Source organism: Dermacentor silvarum, chromosome 3, assembly GCF_013339745.2.
Source record: "Dermacentor silvarum isolate Dsil-2018 chromosome 3, BIME_Dsil_1.4, whole genome shotgun sequence".
Lineage (NCBI taxonomy): Eukaryota > Metazoa > Arthropoda > Arachnida > Ixodida > Ixodidae > Dermacentor > Dermacentor silvarum.
The window spans coordinates 188,403,800-188,423,929 of record NC_051156.1 but is presented as its reverse complement, the minus strand read 5'-3'; the positions used below and the strand labels follow the sequence as shown (position 1 = coordinate 188,423,929).

General features: G+C 43.5%; 1 protein-coding gene across 1 annotated transcript in view; it reads left to right on the top strand.

The window, feature by feature from the left end:
• LOC119446283 (polyamine-transporting ATPase 13A3-like) overlaps positions 1–20,130 on the top strand; it is a 181,118-nt gene that overhangs the window by 136,419 nt on the left and 24,569 nt on the right. Inside the window, 13 exon segments of the mRNA XM_037710677.2 lie at positions 1,330–1,499; positions 4,167–4,236; positions 4,898–5,032; positions 6,624–6,690; positions 7,743–7,874; positions 8,442–8,618; positions 10,845–10,990; positions 12,323–12,391; positions 12,393–12,586; positions 13,620–13,767; positions 14,703–14,837; positions 15,692–15,851; positions 19,281–19,520. Of these exon segments, the coding sequence (XP_037566605.2) occupies positions 1,330–1,499; positions 4,167–4,236; positions 4,898–5,032; positions 6,624–6,690; positions 7,743–7,874; positions 8,442–8,618; positions 10,845–10,990; positions 12,323–12,391; positions 12,393–12,586; positions 13,620–13,767; positions 14,703–14,837; positions 15,692–15,851; positions 19,281–19,520 (1,843 nt within the window).

Below are 20,130 nucleotides of genomic sequence, written 5' to 3'. Positions count from 1 at the left end.
CACAATTCACAGAATGGTGCCGTGCCGGCCAGAGTCACCTTTATCGGTACAAGGTTAGTCCGGGTCGACAGAACCAATCGAAACAATGACGCGGACAGAGAGAATGGCAACAAAAGCGGCGCATATCTTGTAAAGCATGTGCAGAGATCAGGCAGATTAGCCGCCGATAGGCACGCAAATTGTGTAGGATAATGCGGCGACGATCTTCACGCCGCTTCAACAGCCGTCAATCTGAACCGCACTCGCAACCTTGAGACCGATGACATGATGATCGAGCCACCCATATAACATATTAGCGCGATCTTTCCGCTACCTTGCAGATTTCAGAGTCTTTGACTGTTGGCAAATCAGGCTGAACCTAACAATGAAACGGCGCGGACGGCACCTACTACTGTCGGCAAAGGCTACATGCGGAGCTGTGATTGAGTCACGTGATGCATGGTCCTTTCCGTCTGTCGCGCAGATTGGCCTTACAATAACCCACCTGTCGTAAAGTTGGGATAACACTTCTGTATTTTGGAGAAAAACTGGAAAGCTAAACTTTCAATGCAATAAATAAAAGATTGCCGCAAAACACAGGTCCACTATTAAACTGAGAACCTCATTGGTATTCAGTGCAACGGAACGCCACTAATTCATTAGTTTCAGAGGAAAGAAGGCACTTGATTTTTTTCAACAGAAATTTTATTCAATATAGAACTAAAATTGAATTAAATACACCCACCCGCCACAGTGCTACCATGATGGACCACAGCCTGTATACCTTCAAATGCTACACACACACACACACACACACAAAAAAAATGGTTCTCTAAATGCGGCCTCCCCTCCGCAGCCAGTTTTGTCCCGCTTGCACTGTGGAATTGAGGTTCAACATATCTGACTTAGAATGAACTATGACGTGATTACATAGGCCTATTTCAGGCATAAAAAAAAAATTTAATTGTCAGCAAGAATAAGCTTGCGTTCTCACTTTTATTAGTCAGACGTGTACCTGTTGAGTCCTCGTAGCAAGTCCATAGAGGTTAGGAAAAAAAAAAAAGATACCGACATTAATGGGGGGGGGGGGGGGGAGGGAATATATAATCTAAGAATGCTATCGCATAAAAAAAAGAAAAAAAAACATTTTTGTCTCTACAGTGCTGCTTTAAAAATGACTGAAGGTCTTTGCTGAGACACGTGGCATGACTGATCTCTGTGCCAACCTGACCTCGGCGATTCAGGCCCCCACTTCTGCGGTTCCTCGGTGCCGAGTGACACGTTTGCACGTGGGGTGCCAAGACCGCCAAGAGAGTGTGCAGTATCCATCATGTTTCTCTGCCATTTCAGGGTACGCTGCAGCCAGCAGAGAGCTTAGTCTACTTTGAAAACAAGAAGATCCGCTACATCTGGGATGACGAGCTCAAAGCATTCGCAAGGTTGAGGGGTTTCGATAAAAATGTGCCATGTTCTTACTTTCACCAGCAGAAGGGCCTTTCGCTCCAGGAGCAAGTGGTTAGGTAGTGTACAAAAGTTTTGTTCCTGTTCTCGGTGTGAAGCTTGTCTCTGATCTTGCCACTTGTGAAACAGTCCCTTGGAACTCGGAAGGATCGCGTGTCAATGCCTACCTTGCCCAACATCAAACATACCAACAGAAAAATGTAAAAAAAAAGAAAAAAAAAAGAAAGAAAGCCTTCAAGAAGCAAGAAATAAGATTGTGATTCTGTTGACTTCCATGCATTCCATGCGAAGTAAATATGTTGCTACGGCAGTGAATTTTAATTGCTATTCGCAGCTTGTTTCGGCTTGTTTTTGGCAGCTACTAAAACACTTTCTTACATGTACAGTTGTAGCAGCATTCTCAAAGTTTGACACTACCGTTAATTTGGAATTCAAATTTACTGGGCACAATACTGTTTGCAGAGCAGTACTCCCAAGTTTGTACGACAAAAGCAGTACTAGCTGCTATGCATGTCGGCATAGTGGGTGTGAGTTCCAGCTAGTGTTATTTCTACAGCAAACATACACTGCATAGCTTGACTTGCCTGTCATAAGTGACAGTCAATTGGCATTGGTGTGATGTAGGCACTGAGTTGGGCCCACTGCAGTTGAATACAAACCTTTCCTGAAGAATGTATAAAGGGTGACTGTGCTGTACACCACCATTCAGCATAGAGAACTAATCAGTGCTTCTTGGCAAGCATTGTAAAGAATTGAACAGTCTGAAAGCTTCTTGTATTTCTGGCACAGTCTAGAGAGCACGTTAACAGTTGAAAGACGTTGCTGCAAATTTACCTGAGTAATGTGCTTACTTGGAGCTACTGCTGCTGCTGCTTCATATCACGAATTCCTAATCACATGTAGGCACTTAATTATGTTTTTTAACTTGCTTTGGTACATATCCCTTATACTGTATTTCTGACTTTGTAAATTAGAGGTTTGGGTTTCACTCTGGCAAGACTTGAGAAGTCCAGCATCACACTTGTCCTCTCTTTTTGTGTTTTCATCCAACTGCTCTTTTCTTTTTCTTTGCTTACATTGAAATCTGTTATTGCTTTTCACCTCCTTTTTTCATGCCCTTGATGATGTCTCTTGAGTGCGAGCTGTTTGTATATATGTTATACGCTTCTGTAAAGTTTTTAATGTAATGAATGATTAGGACTCACCTGATGCAAGTAGATGTTGCACATTCCTATAATCGAATTGCATGTAAATGTTTTGTACTGCACCAACCATATTATGACATGTGCAATAATTGTGTACGATGTAATTGTTTCTCTTTCATAAAAACTGTCACCCATTTGCATTATGAAGTGGTTACGACCTGCTTCTTTTTTGGAGGGGGGGAGGAAGGGGGGGGTCATATTCTATTTATGGTGGTGTATGCCCCCCTTTTGACATCTCTATTAAAGCATTGCAAGCCATGTGAACTATTTTTATCGAGTGTTTTCAATTATTTTTGCATTCAAAGCATGCTTTCCTACTTCTGTAGTTCCGTGAAAGCGCAGCTTAAATTCCGACACTCAGATATAAGCTTAACAGTAGAAATATATTGTAACGCCCTTCTGGTATGATTTTTTGTTCCTAAAGTTATTCATGCTTGAGCATGCCCAGGAATTGGGAACATTTGAGCACTCCGCTACTAGTGGCACCCCCTGAAATCAAATATTGAAAATTCCCTCAATGATGCAAGCAGTTATATACAGGGCCAGGCAATGTGCAGTCAATCGCTAAACTTAGCTGAGTGTGCTGGAAGAAATCAACTCGCATTCACATTATCAGCGAGTTTGATCTCTCTTCATCAAGAACAGTCAGCCACGGAAGAAGCAAATGCGCTGGATAACCAGCAGGCTCACACCTATTTGTGTTTGATTTCGTGACTTTTATGAAAATAGCAACTTTGGAACAACTTTTTGGTCATTTTGATACCTGGGGTTACCGCAAGTTGAAAGCAGAGTCCTTGAAGTTAGTAATACCCCCGACATATTCCAATTGACAGCATAGTTTCCTCACAAATCACTTCTGACTGTACGAAATTGCATCCAAATTTTGAGTTTCCATAGACTCCCATACATTGCACGCACCTAGAAACTGGTTTTTGGCTATGAAGGTACTAATTTGGAATGTGAGGCAAGGCATGCAGACATTCTTAAATAATGGCCCCTAGGATGTTATTTGCGGAAAATAGTACTTTCCCATAGAAACAGCACCTGTTTTCACTTGCAGCTTCTAGGGGACGCTAGTTGTTGATGTCCTCAGTTCCTGGGCTTGTGTGTGCCTTTATGCACTTTGTGTGAAATATTTTCTAGCACTGACTGCTAGTCTTTCATTCTGTTGGCCAATGCACGGAGGATCTAGTGTCTATTATTTTTTATATATATAATGTCATTTCTGTTAGCATCTACTACTTATTTAAATCTCCTTTAGAATGTGCATAATACAAGTTCATGATTCCTAATTCCCCATGGTACATGGCTTACCCTGCATGGCCCAAATCATCTCTTTGGACTGCAATCTCTCTCTCTCTCTCTCTAAACTTCTCTTGTTCCTCTTGTACATGTTGCCTCCCTCTTTCCCTCCCTGTGGTCTTTTTATGGAGATACTTGCCTGTAGCGATCAAGTGTGTTTTTGCCTTGTTCTCATGTGCCTCTGCCCCTGATTGAAACAATGCTCCTTGACTTTTTCAGACGAGTTCTTTTTGGGGATAATGTAATTAATGTCCAAATACAGTCAGTCTTTCGTATCCTCTTTCAAGAGGTTAGTCTTGAATACCTCACTTCTCTTTGGTTATAGCGCTTTGGTATAACCTTTGAGCAGTAGAAAGCTGTTAGTGGCGCGCAGTTAGCTGCGAAGTGTCTGTGATGCATGCTGCCTTGTGCTTTTTCTCGGCCTTGCTTTACTTCTGGTTAGCGTATTCATGTAATCTTCTCTTCAATGATAGACGTACGAACTGAAGCGGACTTGTGCTGCAGTGGTTAAAGTTGCCAGGCGTAAGCATTACTGCATGCTGTGTAATCTCAGGCAGTGGCTAGACATGAAACCTGCCTTGCTAAATTGTTTTACCAGGAGACAAGGCACGATAGGTGCATGTCGTGGTTTCGTACCAGCTGTATGATTGTTAGATACCATACGAACTGCCAAGTACGAAATCTTATGGGTACGGCCCGATTGATGATCGTCTGACAACATCTATAATTTAATATATCGCCCTCTCTTTCTCTCTCTCGGATGTTGTCATTGCTGTTCGAGAAATTTAAACTTGCGAAAGACGGAACAGCACTTCGACTCTAGCTTGAGGAATTAAAGAGATAAAGAATCCTGCTCGATAAATCTGCCGTTACATTGAAGTGCTTGTGCAGCAGCTGTGTTACGCTGGTGTTTCTTCATTGTTTGGCTTTATCTCTTCCCTCCCATCCAGGTTCTTGAGCCTTTCTATGTGTTTCAAGTAGTCAGCATAATCATCTGGTTCTGTGATGACTACTACTACTACGCCTCATGCATCATTGTCATGTCCTCATTGTCTCTAGTCACAGGCGTGTACCAGATAAGGCTGGTAAGTGTAGTTTTGGGTGAATGTGTGCGTGTTTGGTATTAGGCTGAAGCGTAGATAATGAAACCTTATTCTCGTTTAATATTAAGGTTCCTGGCGCTGCCATGAGATGTCTAGTGATTCACTCAATTGTGCTAGCTATGTGTTGACGGCTGCCAGTTCATGCATTTATACGTCTGTTTGTATGCCCAATTTGTCATACACCTATTGGAACGTTACTGAGTATACTATACCTGTTAGCATAATAATCTGTTAGCGTGAAATCTCAAACTTGTGATAATTCAACCAGAAATCTTCCAACCAGTCTTCAGGAGCTAATTAATGCAAATTGGTCGTATGTTTTTTCAATAAAAACCTGCCTTCAGCTTTCTTTAATGGTTTCTTATTCTTATTAGGCAGTGTTTGAATCCTCTTTTCCTTCATTAGCAAGGAGATACGTTCCTTAATATACATTTATAGTAGTTACTGCTGCATTACCTTTCTCTTAGTTTTACGTAAGATACATACCCGTATGCAGAATATTTATTGCATTGCTTGTGTGCCGGAGGAAGATGAGTGGGTGAAAGTCGGAGATCACTCTGCAGCATTGTCCTGTGCGGTGCTTGCCATCTAACCCTCTATAAGTAAACCCCTATCGTGAATGTAACAATATGTTCAAAAGTAAATCTTTAAAATATTGACAAGAACTGTAAGTAAACTTTGAGAACAGTACAAATATGATTGCTCAGAACAGTACAAATAGTTTGCTCTGATTAGGAAAGTATTCTTTCCATGTGAACATTCAAGGCTTTCACTAAAACAATCCATGCTGATAATTTACATTCCATACATACCTTGCAAAAGGAAGAGTGGAAGCTCAAGATACCAGCCCTGCTATATGCAGGGTTTGCTACTTCAGATGAGGTGATTGGAATGACATGAAGAATACAGGCAAATAAGTGAACTAATTTTTAAACTAGGAATATACGAACAAATCAAGCCCCGATAACAAAAGGCCAAAGAATGTTTATTAGTCCTGACTGGCGCAGGTAAAACACGTGGGCCTCTGATTTGTGCGGCTCGGCGTAGTAAATATAATCACACACGAACACTAGGCACTGCTTTTTGGCTTAGCGTTTGGGAAAGGAGCAACACAAGGCACGCATATGCCGTAGGTGCAAGGTACCACAGATGAGCTCAAGTCCGAACGATGCCCAAACAAAGGGGCCAGCAGACGAGAGAAAAAACGTGTATGGAACGAGTAATGTCCTGGAGAGGTCTTCCTCGCGCTAGCTGTGCCGATCCTGCTGGTCGCGCTGCCACGACCGGCAGTACCAAACGCCACTGCCGCAAAGTGGTCCATAGAAAAGCCACCCCCGACAGCCGTCACGGATAGAAAGGGGGACGGCAGAATACATAGTCGAAATGGACGTGCAAAGGCGCTGGGTGCACCTGAATCCCCACAAACAGCAGGGCCTTTCGTGCCTTGGACTACATTCTCATTTCTAACAGAGCATGCCTACAGTGTGTAACTATGTCAAATACTAGTGGTTTGTGGCTGCCAAACTGTTCTTGTTTTAGATGACTTAGATTCCTCTCTGTGCATTTTTTACAGAGTCAAAAAGCTTTGAGTGACACTGTACATGCTATGGATGTGGTCACAGTCAAGCGAAGCAAAGGAGGTGAGTCGTAATGCCCTGGTCTGTGCCTATTTGTTGGTCACGAAATCTGGAACAAAGAGTATTTAGTGTTAGAACTGTGCATGAGTTATTGCTGTGAGGTTTTCTGCTTGCCCAGGGAAGGACTAACTCTCAACGACTGGGTTCTCATGTTAGTATAGCTTCCATTTTTGCTTGCTAGCTGCTAGCGATATCCTCAGTTAAGTGTGAGGAGAAATTGCAACATTCATGCACATCTGCGGGAGTGTATTAACAATTGTGCAGTGATGCTCTGCATCCTCAACATAGTGTGTGTTGAGGATGCAGAGGCGGACACACGCACGCGCACACACACACTCACTCACAGAGAGAGACCAGACGGACAGTCTTTCCCAATGGAAATGGAATGCAAAATTACCTATGCAATGGTGTGCTCCATTGAAGCGTTCCTCCTTCATAGCCCCGATATTGGTTGTTTGAACCCAACTTCTCCAGCTTGCAAGATGTCTGAAGAATTGGTCCTCATCAATTATTATTGTCAGTGCACGTCCTAGAGCAGTTAAGAAAACCACATGGATTATAGTGTTAAGTAAGAACACCCTCTGACACTACACCATCCGAGTGGTGCAGTTTGTGTTTCCATGAGATGGCGAGCAAGTTGAAATGCAGAGGGCACTACTCTGAGGCAAACTGCATATGTGACACTGTACATGATCTCTGCTTCAATGCAAAATTGACTCAACATTTGAACAGGGTGTGCTCTGTAGACAGTACATAGAACAGTTGCCAGCATTCATCAATTTCATGCCTTGTTGGTAACTGTAAAATGTAACTTGTTTGTACTAAAACAGTTTAATGTACATGAAGAAAGGATTGTCTTTTTCTTGCCTCATGTATACAATGTTGGGTATCTTGCCGACTATGACCACTTTCTGTAGCATTTGTTGTTCATGTCCCTTTACTGTAAGTAGTCGCAAAAACAATCGTTTTTGCCTTGCCTGACGTACGCAAGATATCGGCCATCTTGCTGAATACGACCGATTTCCTCATTTATGTTGTTCTCTCTTTCTCCTCAGTCTACGAAAACATCCCATCAGAGCAGTTGGTGCCAGGAGACGTACTTATCGTGCCTCGCAATGGATGCGTGATGCAGTGCGATGCTGTCCTCACAGCTGGAAACTGCATTGTCAACGAGAGCATGCTCACAGGTGTGCTGTGGCCTTCGGGGAGTTTTTAATTCACTTTTTGTGTGTTTTCTGCCTCTTTCGCGACTGGCATTGGGAAGAAAAATGCTTTTTCCTTGTCTTGTTTTTTTAGCAGGGTGTTGAAATCTAGGCATATTTCGTATCACCATAAATTTTTATGTTTGTTCCTTGTCTGAGCATTGTCATGGGTCTAGCTGCATTATTGAGAGCGATTAAAGGCCAACTGAAACTAAATATTGCACCACAGAAAAAGCCTAGTTTCAGATAGTGTAGCTATAGAGCATGCAAAATTTTACACTATAAATACAAATGGATGCATTGCAAAAAGCTAGATAAAATAAGTGTTCTTGATGTTGAAACTGAAAGAAATGCTGCCATTACCATGCCATGGTCTGGAATTTGTGTCAAGTATACTAACCACCAGCTGCGTACGTCATCCGCTTAGGTGCTAGTTAAAGGCTGTTAACAAGAAAATGAGACAATTTCCAGCCCAACAGCTTTGTCGAGACTATTTAGCCAGAGTGAAACTTCAGCAGAAACTTTCAGCAAACACACTTTACTCTTTCGCAGGCGAGAGTGTGCCAGTCGTGAAGACACCACTGCCAAATCCTGGAGCTTCGCAGCCAGCACTAGATGTCATGTACCACCCAAAAGAGCACAGTCGTCACACGCTCTTTTGCGGCACTAGAGTCATTCAAACACGCTACTATGGCACGGAAAATGTAGAAGCTGTTGTTGTTCGCAGTGGTGAGTACAAACGTTCCTAGCGTGTTCTACGGTCAAATGCCTTTATAACGAAGTGCTCAAGGCCTCCGAAATGATTCGTTAAACAGGTCGCTTCCTTGTAAAGGTCCTGCACCATACAGCTCGCAGTAGAACTGGGACAGAATTATTCCATCATTATACGGGTCATTCCGTTATAGAGGCGTTCATTGTAGAGGTGCTCGACTATTCGACTGGTTAATCCCGTATACAGAGCCATGAATTTTGACGCATTGCATGGATTGTTTGTGCTTAATAACGGTTGTATGGATGAGACACTGAAAAGAGAACCGATTTGAGCTGGATCCCAGGTTCAGAATGTCAGGTGAGTGACATGCGAGAAGATTGTGTGACACGCTATAACATGGCAAAAGAAATTGAGAGGTTGGGGGAAGCGCCACCTTGAATTGTGTGCCAGGAAAACTTGCCGTCTACACGATTTGCACAAACAGCTGCCCCACCATTGAAACGAGGGCACCCGTGCCAAGGAAAAGCCGTGACACAAATGTTGAAACAGTGCCTGCACTATGCCGCCTCCCGTCACTCGCGCGAGAAATTGTGCCATGTGGGCCAGCCTTTAGAAACATGCCTGCCTGAAATCAGGTAAGACTAAGCATTCCTTCCTCTGTTCGTGTTTCTTTTATTAGCACTCTCGATTCTATACTCAGCATTTTTATTCTATGTACCCTTTATTTTCTTTTAGAGCAGGCAGGCTTTGTGTCCATCCTGGTTGCATTTGGTCTTTCATTCTGTGATCACTTTGTATGGTTGAAAATACAGCTGAACCTCGCAATAACAAAATTGACTGGGACCGCAAAAAGAAAAATTCACTTTCGTGACAATTTCGTTGTTGCGAAATTAGACAGCACAGATAGGAAATGTGTCACAGAACAAAACTTTACTGTCAAAATTCCGTTAGCCTACTTTGGCTAGCCTCGTTCAAATATACAACCTCATTGCCGACAGCGCAAAAAGTGCCCCGTGCGTCAAACAGCAGTGGCAACACTTTCATGGAGCAGTATTCTCGGTCGATCGCTTTCGGAGGTACGATCACTTTTACAAAGTTTTGGGTAACTCTGCACCGGACATAGAGAAACAGCACGCCACGCATGCAGCAGCATTTCTCCAGCGCACGCTGTCGCCCGTAGACGCTGACGCGTCAGCGGTACCGAGCGAGAAAGTGATCGTTTCTTGTATCCTTGAAGGTCATTGATCCAGGTTACAGCCCCTTCGCGCAAATCAATCAAGTCCGGTGCCGAATCCATATGTGATGCTTGTGTGGCACCGAAACCAGCATTCTTAAAGCAAGGGACACGTATTCTTGGATAATCGCTCAATCATGGCCCGATGCGCAGCAGTCCCTGCTGTGGTTGCCATCTCAAGCACCATAAACAAGACCACATTGGTGGGACGTGGATATCTTTGTTTTGCTGCACTTTTCTCACCGAGCTGCACATTATGCACTGCACTAGGTGTGCAAAAACCGTCGTCACATGCTGGTAGCAACATTCGTACCACTTCAACCGAGCGATCAACAAACAAGATGGCGGCCATGACGTGTTTCCAGTGCACATGATCGCTTCCGGCACTTCGGGCGCGATCTTGTACGCGTTCCAAAATGGAACGGAGGCGTTCCGTTCCATCGAGCCGCACACGATTGGTCAATTTGAACGTCGCGGTTGAAATTGACCAATCATGTGCGGCTCGATGGAACGGAACGCCTCCGTTCCATTTTGGAACGCCTACAAGATCGCGCCCTTGGTTGTTTTTGTAAACAAGAATTGTGCCCACGCAAGCGTAATGTGGTGGTATTTTATGCAATTTTAGTGTAAAGCAAACACATTTGAGCACATTTAGGAGGCTGCTAGCCTTGCAGGAGTAGGTAATATGCGGGGTTACATTCCGGCAAATTTCGTTGATGCGGGTATATACTAGTTCTACAACATTTCATTGTCAAGAGGTACGAAATGCATTAAATCGTATGGACGTTTGCCGGGGATATGAAAATATCTCGTTGTCGCGAGAATTTTGTTGTCACGGTATTTCGTTAATCGCGGGTTTCGACTGTACACTAACAGAGTAAGTAACGATGCATTGCTTCTAATTATTGTCAATCTATTGCGTCTTTTTTTCACTGACACATGCTGGTGCTGCTTGTGTTCTCGAGCCACGTATTCCGTCTTCTCATCCTTATGTATTTCACTTTGCCAGGCTTTCTCACAGCCAAGGGAGAGCTGGTGCGTTCCATCATGTTCCCCAAACCTGTTGACTTCAAGTTCAATCGACACATCAAGAACTTTCTTCTTTTCCTCGCGTCCCTGGCTAGCATAGGGGTCATCTATACCATTGCTCTCAAGGTAAGAGAACATCAAGGGGGACAACTATATTTATTTATTTATTTATTTATTTATTTATTTATTTTATTTATTTATTTATTTATTTATTGATACTGTCAGCATATACCTAGACAAGAGTTGCGGTTGCATTGCTGTCATGTACAAACTTAGCCTATGTCGAAACAATTCAATATACTATAGCAATCAGGATAGGAAGGCGCAACGTATCAAAATATGAAAACAATAAATTACATTAGTTAAAGATAACAAGTTAAAGTACATCCAATGTACTTTAACTGTACATACTGTACAGTATGTACAGTTAAAGTACATTACAGTATGTACATACTGCCAATGAACGTAATTGAGCAAACTTGAAACAATGTAATGCGTCAACTTCAACCAACAAACAGCCAACAACGTAATTCCAATCATTTACAAATATTTAGAAACAGCCTTTGCAAAAGCTTGTAAGGTCGCGACTCGGGACGTGATGGATGGCGCGTTTTATTTTAGTTTCACTTGGCTGTCCGTAGATATTGCTGTTTCTCGTTGTCACTGCCGCTGCCTCAAAACATGGCTTTTTACTGGCCTCAGAAGTTACTTTTTCAGTTGACAATGTAACTGCTGAATTTCTATTTTTATTTGTTCGATTAATAAGCTCTGAGATAATTGGTAGAAACAGCTGCTTATGATAAGCATAACTAACAACAGTGCGATTATTTATTTTTTTCCCAATTTTTTATGCTTAACAAAACCTTGGATAATTCCCATTTTCATTTACTCTACCTTATGAGCTTTTCTATTTGCTGACCACTTCCAAGTAACCTTTATTGCTTTTAAATTACAGTGCCCTTACAGTGCACAAACCAGTGTACCGTGAACTAGGAGAGCTCACGCCAGTCTTGGTGGCACAAGCAAGGGTGTCATAAGTACCCAAGAGTGCATTTGGTGCACTTGAACGTGCCTCTTTTCATCCTTCGGAAAGCACTGTTTGAACAATCTCAATCGTAGGACAGATATACAAAACTTTTTGTTTATAAAATCAGCTTGGTATTGGCTTGTTCTCAATTTTCTCTGTCATGTCGGTCGCTAACAAACCATCACTGCATGATTGAAACATTGTGAATTACAACAACCCCTGTTCATGCCATTCTGTTTTTCTTATTCTCGAAGCAAAGCTATAACATTTTAATTTCTATGATCACAAGCAAACATATGAAGCCTGGGAAAAAAATGCCGGCCGTGTTTCATTGCAGCTAATCTCGGAGTTTTTTTTTAACCCACATTCAGCCCACATTGGCTTTCTCTTTTTCTTTTCAACACGTGCGTCTCGCTATTTCTTTCTTGCAGACTGTACGCGGGGTGCCCGCTTCGAACATCATAGTGCGCAGTTTAGATGTGGTCACCATCGTCATTCCACCCTGCGCTGCCAGCCGCGATGACCATCGGCATCGTGTTCGCTCAGTCGCGCCTGCGGCGGGCGCTCATCTACTGCATCTCGCCACGCTCCATCAACATCTCTGGCTGCATCAACTGCTTCTGTTTTGACAAGACTGGAACGCTTACCGAAGAAGGGCTCGACCTGTGGGGCGTCGTCCCAGCCAGCGGCGGCAGGTGAGTGACACCTCACGATGTGATACTGAAGTCTTCATTGGCGCTGTGTTAGCAGGCTACAGTGCCTCAGATGCTTTGAATGATTCTGTTGTGCGCAAAGCTGCATCTTTATTCCCAGTCGTGCTGGCTGCATGTAATCAAGGCGCATTAGTTCTGAGCTGGCTAGCCCAGACATTGCTGTGCTAGCACATGGCTTCAGTACCCTCAAGGGAGCACAGAAGGATTGGATTGGATTGGCTTGGCAGTGTGCAAGTTGGAAAAACCCACCTGTGTGAAAGTTTACGGTATGAAAAGACAGCATCTTGCGTCTGGGGGTACATTATGGGGTACGCAAAATCACTAACAGGGGAGATTCTTTCGGACGCATTGTGAATACGTGCTATTTTCTTAAATAGTTATGGCGGTATTAATAAAATAGTATATCACTGGGGAACATTTTACTTCCACAGAGAACAGGTGGACTCTGAAAAGCATCAATATTTGGTCTATTTTATTATTAATGCAGGGGAATCTTGTAGATTATCTACTGAATGTATCGTATTTATTCGAATCTTTAGCCTCGAAGTCACCCCCCGCTGTGAACTTTGCCTTTAGGTGTGGCTTCACGGCAGCACGAATTTCGCCTTGTAATGTGGCTTTACAGCAGCGCACGCCCGCCGCAATGCCGTGAAGCCACACTATAAGGCGATAATTTTTTTTCTTGGGTCCTCTAACTGGCACCCTCGCCTTATATTCGTGATTGCCTTATAATCGAATAAATACGGTAGCTGTAGAACATGTTGTGAACTTGCTTGAAATTACTGGTGCCAAGTCATCAACATGTTCATTTAATTTCTGCAAAGTAATTTCTAACTGCTTTTGACCTGAGTAGAACAGTTTTCCTTACTCCTAGCAAAAGTAATAGCAAGAAGGGGTTGGTTTATCCAGTGCTGTGCATTTGGGAAGCACTTGGAATGCCTGGACTGCACTTGTCAGCCTGGCAAGTACTGTGTGATGGCGGATGGGATTTCATGTTGTTTCCTGTTGCATTTAGATTCCAGGAGCAGGTGCCCGACCCACGCAAGCTTCCGCTGGATTCTCTGCTGCTGCAAGGCATGGCCACCTGCCACTCCATCACGGTTATTGACCGGCAGCTCTCGGGTGATCCGCTTGATCTCAAGATGTTCGAGGCCACCAGCTGGGTGCGTCACCCATATTGCACAGCTCCATGCCGTTTTGCTTTGTCGTATTGTTTTATGTTATTTGGTGCTGTTTTAGAATCAATGCATATATTTATGGCTGAACCAGTGGCAACATAATGTCACGTTTATTTGTTTGTTTTTGTTTTTTTGTTTGTTTGAAAAGATTAAGACATTAACAAAATGCTGCTGGCTCATTATTCCTCAGTGTTTAATGTTCTTAACTGAAGAGCTGCTCAAGTGTCTTTTCTGTCTTCTATAACCAAAATCAAAGTGTTCGTTTAGCTGTATCACATGCAGATGAATTTTTGTTCTTTTTTCCATATCTGCCATCAACTACCATATCTGGCTATAATACTATAATCTAGGAAGGACTTAATTGCAATTATCGGCGTCAAGTCATCAAAAAAAAGTGTTGGTTACATATACATGAACTTTTTTAACCCTTTGAGGTTTAATCGTTTCAGGTATTTAACCCTTTTAACTCTTCAGGGAGCAACTCTCAACCACTAGTGGTGTTGAATACGGGCAAAATATCGAACTTAAGATCTGCACCGTACATGTACGGCTAAACCCCTGAAAGGGTTAATGGCTAAAGACATTACCAAGAATGCCGTTGTGTACTATTTGAATTTTTGTTGGTGAAGATGGGAGGTTTTGTTACTGATGTAGGTAGGTTCACATAGGCAGAAGCAGTCTATGTATTACTATTGGATTTACCAGTGCTGTTGAATTGATGTGTACTAATCATATATATATTTGCCATGTGATTGTCATATTGTAACCACCCCTTACTCTATGCCCCACCTAGGGGCCTATAAGGTATGTTAAGTAATAATAATAACAATGATAATGACAACAATGTTAGTATTGTATTGTGTGTTTTATCTTGGCAAAAACTTTACCATAAGTATTCACACTACTGCTTTGAAATACAGGTTTTGGAGGAGCCAGACATCGACGACAACTCAAAGTATGACATCATCGCACCAACAGTTGTGCGACCAGGACCTGCCAACAGCTTCAAAACACCATCTGTGCCTTCTTTGAATGCCACTGGAGACTTGACTGAGGTTTGAACTACATCCCTTAACATTCTGCTTTAAGCATTCTCTTTGTGTTAAAAATTTTGACTGTTTAACTTGATAGTTACCCATTGGGGGCGAGGACATACAGTGGTGTCGTCTGCCGTCAGTGACTGAATGACGTCTAAACCTGGATTGCGTGCCAGCTCGTCTGCCTCAGCACCATTGCGTGCTATGTTTTTTGTCGTACGCCGCGAAATTTCAGTTGTTTGTAGTTGTTTTATGCAACAGCACTTGTTCTTTGTTTTAATATAATGTTTTCTGCAGTGTACAAGAATACACTGTTTCTTCGTACTGATGTGAGTCAGATTTTGCTCTACCTACTATCGCAAAAAATCGAAACCACAGTAGCTTGTCCGGAAGCTCAACAGTTGTTAAACACCGGTGGCAAATTTTAAATTGTGCATAGACATGTACAAAGTAACAAGTTTCATTTGCAAGAGTTAGGGTGTCAAATACGTGAAGCGAAATATATACTACTAATGCCGCCACTCACGCGCATGGTAAAGTGACGCATCTTGTAAATCGACGGCCGTTAGTTGGTTTGACTACATGAAGGGATCTTTGTCATAGATGTTCAAAATTTTTATGTACGTTTTATTTTATTTATTTACTTTTTTGCGGGAAACACGTGCACACACTTGTATCGCATCGCTCAGATAAGTGATCTTATTATCTTTGGCTGTCTGTGTCCATGAAATGGGACTTCATTACCGGTAGAACTTGATACTGCAGGTATCTTCCTCACTTAACTTACTAAAAATACCGTTTTCCTCACTCAGCATATTGTTTTCCTCACCCTCAATATCCTCGCCTAGCTTACCAACAATATCTTTTTCCAGGTGCCTTCATTCTTCGAGGTCGGCATTGTGCGGGAGTTGCCCTTTTCCTCGGGCCTTCAGCGCATGAGTGTGGTCACCCGTGTGCTGGGGTCGACCCACTTCGATATATTCTGCAAGGGTGCCCCCGAGACCATCGCCTCTCTCTCCAAGGCTGAGACAGGTCGGTTGTTTCACATTTAGCCAAGGGTGTACAACCAGAAGAGACCCTTTTCATAACTGCAAAGCTAGCTTTCCTGTGAGGCAGTTTGCCTAACTAATGGCAGCGCAGTCATTTTTGCAAACGGCGGGTACAAGCACAGTTTACTTGTGTTATGTCATGGAAGCTGTAGACGTGGCTCTCATGGTGTAACCATGTGTAAGAGACAAGCCCCATCAAATGATGACGGGTGCTGCAATTAGTTACCAAATGTGCAGTGCAGAGAAGTACATTTGTGAATTCAGAAAAAAGGTCATAGAAATGAGTTTACAGCTATCAAAATTTGCTGTTGGTCAAGTTGGTGACCTGTTTGACTTGATGTTGTAGTAGACTGGGCATAAAGCAGTACACACACAAAAGACAAATGGGAGGGAGCATTTCCCGCTTTCTGTATTATGCATGCGTGTGTGCGTCCATGCATGTTTGCACTCAGTCTATAAGGTTATATGAAGCTATAAATATACAGTTAAACTTCGACATAATAAAGTCTGTAAAATCTGCAATTTGCTCCATTATAGTATCGAAATTTCGTTATATTGAAATTCAACATCTTGTGCAGATAAATACAGTCGGCGATAAGGTTTCTCTTACATGGAAGTGGCCACAAAATTTTCCGAATTATCGGGCAATCGGAAAAAGCAAGCTTCAATTAGAAAAAAAAGTTCATTTTCTTGAATCTGAGAGCCGACAACGAAAGATAGTTTCATGACAAGTTGATTTTATCTTCACATCGACGGCACAAAGCGAAGCCAGTCGCACTTTCGCATCCACTCGGTCCTTGCGGCTGATAGTGTCGCCCTCAGTGGGACAATGCTATCATGAAAAGCACCAGCAGTGGGGAGCGAATGCTTTGTCTGCCTCTTCCTTCACCTCATCTCCAAAACTCAAGATTACACAACCTCCACTACAAAACGCGTGGGAAGACAGCGCTCATGATGCCATGCCATCTCGGCACACCCACTCTTTGCACAAGTGGCAGATTGCCTCTAAAATGGGACACATTATCTAAACAGGGCATATTACCGCTAAAACATGGCTTTCAGCCACGCTGAAAGCCATGTGCAGGCACGGTTGTGCAAGGGAGGCGCACGCCACCCTGCCCCCCACTCCCTCCCCCCGTGTGTACTTGATCACATTACCGTCCGCTCACTCTGCTCCCCCCTCCCCCCCCCCCCCAACCTCCATTTCCCCTTGCTCACACGGTAGACAACACTCATCAAACCACCATCCTTCTTGGGGCTCACAGTCACATACTTTCACTCGCACCCAAAGCATAATACAGTGCGCGAGGCGCGATGTTGTCTTATCACACTTGGACTTTATACAGAACATGATGCGTCTAATTTCCGAGATACGTTTGTAAGCAGCCGCTTGTGACCGTAAGTCGCACCCCCCTCACAACGGCAGTTTTTCTGGAAAAAAACGTATACAAGTCACACCAGTGTATAAGACGCACCTGTTCATTCAATAAGCAATTTAAAAAAAAACTGTCAGCCCTTCCACAGCGGTGGAGATGGAAGACCAGCGAAGCTGTACTATGGTGGGAATTATGTATTTCCAATTATGACTATTAAGATGTGATGGTGTAATTGGTTATTTGAACTATTAAAGAATGAGAAATATACATGATCCGGTCGTTTTCAATTATTTAGAGACCACAGGGACCATGGCCTTATGGTCGCTATGGTACACCGCCATAGGGTGTACTGCAAAGGTTGGCACGTTCCTCATAAACACGCCACCAACGCTGCGTGCTAGGGTGCCTCGATGCCCTGCTCGCCCACCGCTCCCCTTCCACTGGGAAGTCACGTTTGCTCTCCGTCGTGTTCACTCCCCATGAAAGCGCGCGTCCCTCACGCGCTTTCACTCACACGTACACCATACAGCCAATGAGACTTTTTTTTCTATTGCCGGACGCGACCATCGAAGAGTGAGCCCTTAACAGCGTCGCTGTAAAAATTTACAGTGACTTCGTGAATGCGGGTCACACGCAAACGTCGGGCCGTCAAGCTCGGCTTGCCGGTCCCTACGTGGGACTAGCCAGGTGGCGCGGGGTGTCTCCTGTGTCTTCTCTGGACCTCAATAAAGTTATTTCACTCACTCACTCACTCACTCACACGCAAGCGTATGGGTGCCATTCCTATATAAATGCGATAGCAATGATATGGACACTGCAGGTGCATTTTTGCCGTGCTGGTCACCACAATCTTCTGTATAAAGTCCAAGGGCGATAACATCGTCCCCTCGTGCCGTATGCTGTATGTGAAGTGAAAGCGTGCGACAGTGAGCCGAATTGCGCACGAGGGAGGAAAGCAGGAAGGCAGTGCAAGAGGGGGGGGGGAGGTTGGCTTGTACTCTGGTAGCAACTGCGTAGTTTGCACAGTGGCGCCGTATCTTGAAAGCGATCTGCAGATGTGACGACTTCAGGGTGAGTCGACTCACAGTTGGCCTGCCACCGCTTACGTTGCTGCTCCGTCCTTCTCGCACGGAGCTCGGCAACTCGGTTGCGAGACGAACCCAGTACCTCCATAGCGTGCACACAACCCTAGCAACTGCCACAGGAGGTCAACCCAGCACATATCGCGTGGCCAAGGCACCCAATCCGATTTTGACAAAAGTTTTTCCAGAAAAAAAATAAAACATATATATGTCTCACCATTCTATACAATGCATCGACGAAAAATGCACTACAAAAACGCAACTTATACACTGAAAGATACGGTATGTATGTATGTATGTATGTGTGTGTATATATATATATATATATATATATATATATATTTTAGACTGTCCAGTGGCCTCAGTAAGCATCCCACATATAGTGCAGTAGACAAATGGTGACAATACTCCTAATGGGGAAATGTGAGTGGAAACACACAATATACTAGCGTGTGAACGACATACAAACCTCGATGCATGGCTCAATAGTTCATGGCATTGACCTCAGATTCGGCAGCCAATTTTGATAAATTCTGGTGCTTATTTCCATGCAATGCTAGTGCTCACAGCTCACAGGCGTGTATTGAGACAAAAGAAAGCTGCAATGATTGATGGACTCACAGGAGATTGGTAATGCTGTAGTAATAGGAAAAAGAGTTATGAGTAGGGTTGCAAACGGTTTTAATATGCCCAATGCAGAGAGAATGAGGAAAAGGGAAACAGAGGGGCTTGATTTTTGTTAATCACAACCATATAAAGCTAACAGGCTTTCCTTGGCTTCATTGCCTACTGGCTTTATATGGTCCCAACGCAGAGAGAGCACATGCATTGCACAAGTCTAGTGAGTGTTGCTAGGAACTTGCATTCCCATCTGTTTGCCTTTTGCAAGGACAAGGTTATGACATACTGTCATGGCATTGAAAGCAATTGGCCTTTTCTCACTTCCATTCGCAGTGCCGCCGGACTTCGTGGAGACACTGACGTCATACACTCAGCTGGGCCACCGAGTACTGGCACTGGCACACCGACCGTTGACATCGAGCTTTGCCAAAGTGCATCGGCTTCCCCGAGAAGAGGTCGAGAACAACCTCACCTTTGTCGGGCTGCTGGTTATGGAGAACCGACTCAAGCCCGAGACCACCTCCGTCATCCGCACGCTTCGAGCTGCCAACATCCGCACCATCATGGTCACAGGTGTGCGTCCTTTGCTGAATTTAGGAGTTCTGCTGAAGTTCAGAATCTGCCTCCTCTGAGACAGGTCGACTTCTTGTCATTGTTCTGTCTTTATGGAGACTCGGATTAGAATGAGTGCTCTGTTGTGATTATTCTCTAAAGACTGCAACCGTATGGCACCTTTTGTTTACTTTCCCACAGGCACACTTTGCTAAGCTGAACCTCGTTTAAGATCGATCTTTTAGTTCACATGATGTTTGCTTTAAAGGAAGCCTACTTTATTGCATGCCCTGTTTGATATGTCGATATCTTCGCTCAGCTTTATTTTGCAAATTAGTCTGATAGATCACAGTAGACTGCAGATGGCATTTCTTTTACTAGAGCATGCACGTCAAAGTGTCTCCCTTTGATTCAGGTTCTGCTTTATACAAATTTTCAATCCTTTTGGAATCTAGATTAGCAAGAATGCACTGCATTTTGGCTGATGCAGAAATGTTTCCCCTCTTACCCTTTGTGCACACATACAGTTTTTAGTCCATACTTGTGCAGCTGCAGTGGCTTGAGCAAATGAGAACTCTAGTGAACATCTACGTTTTTCCTCTCTCTTTTCTTTGTCATTGTAGCTAGTATT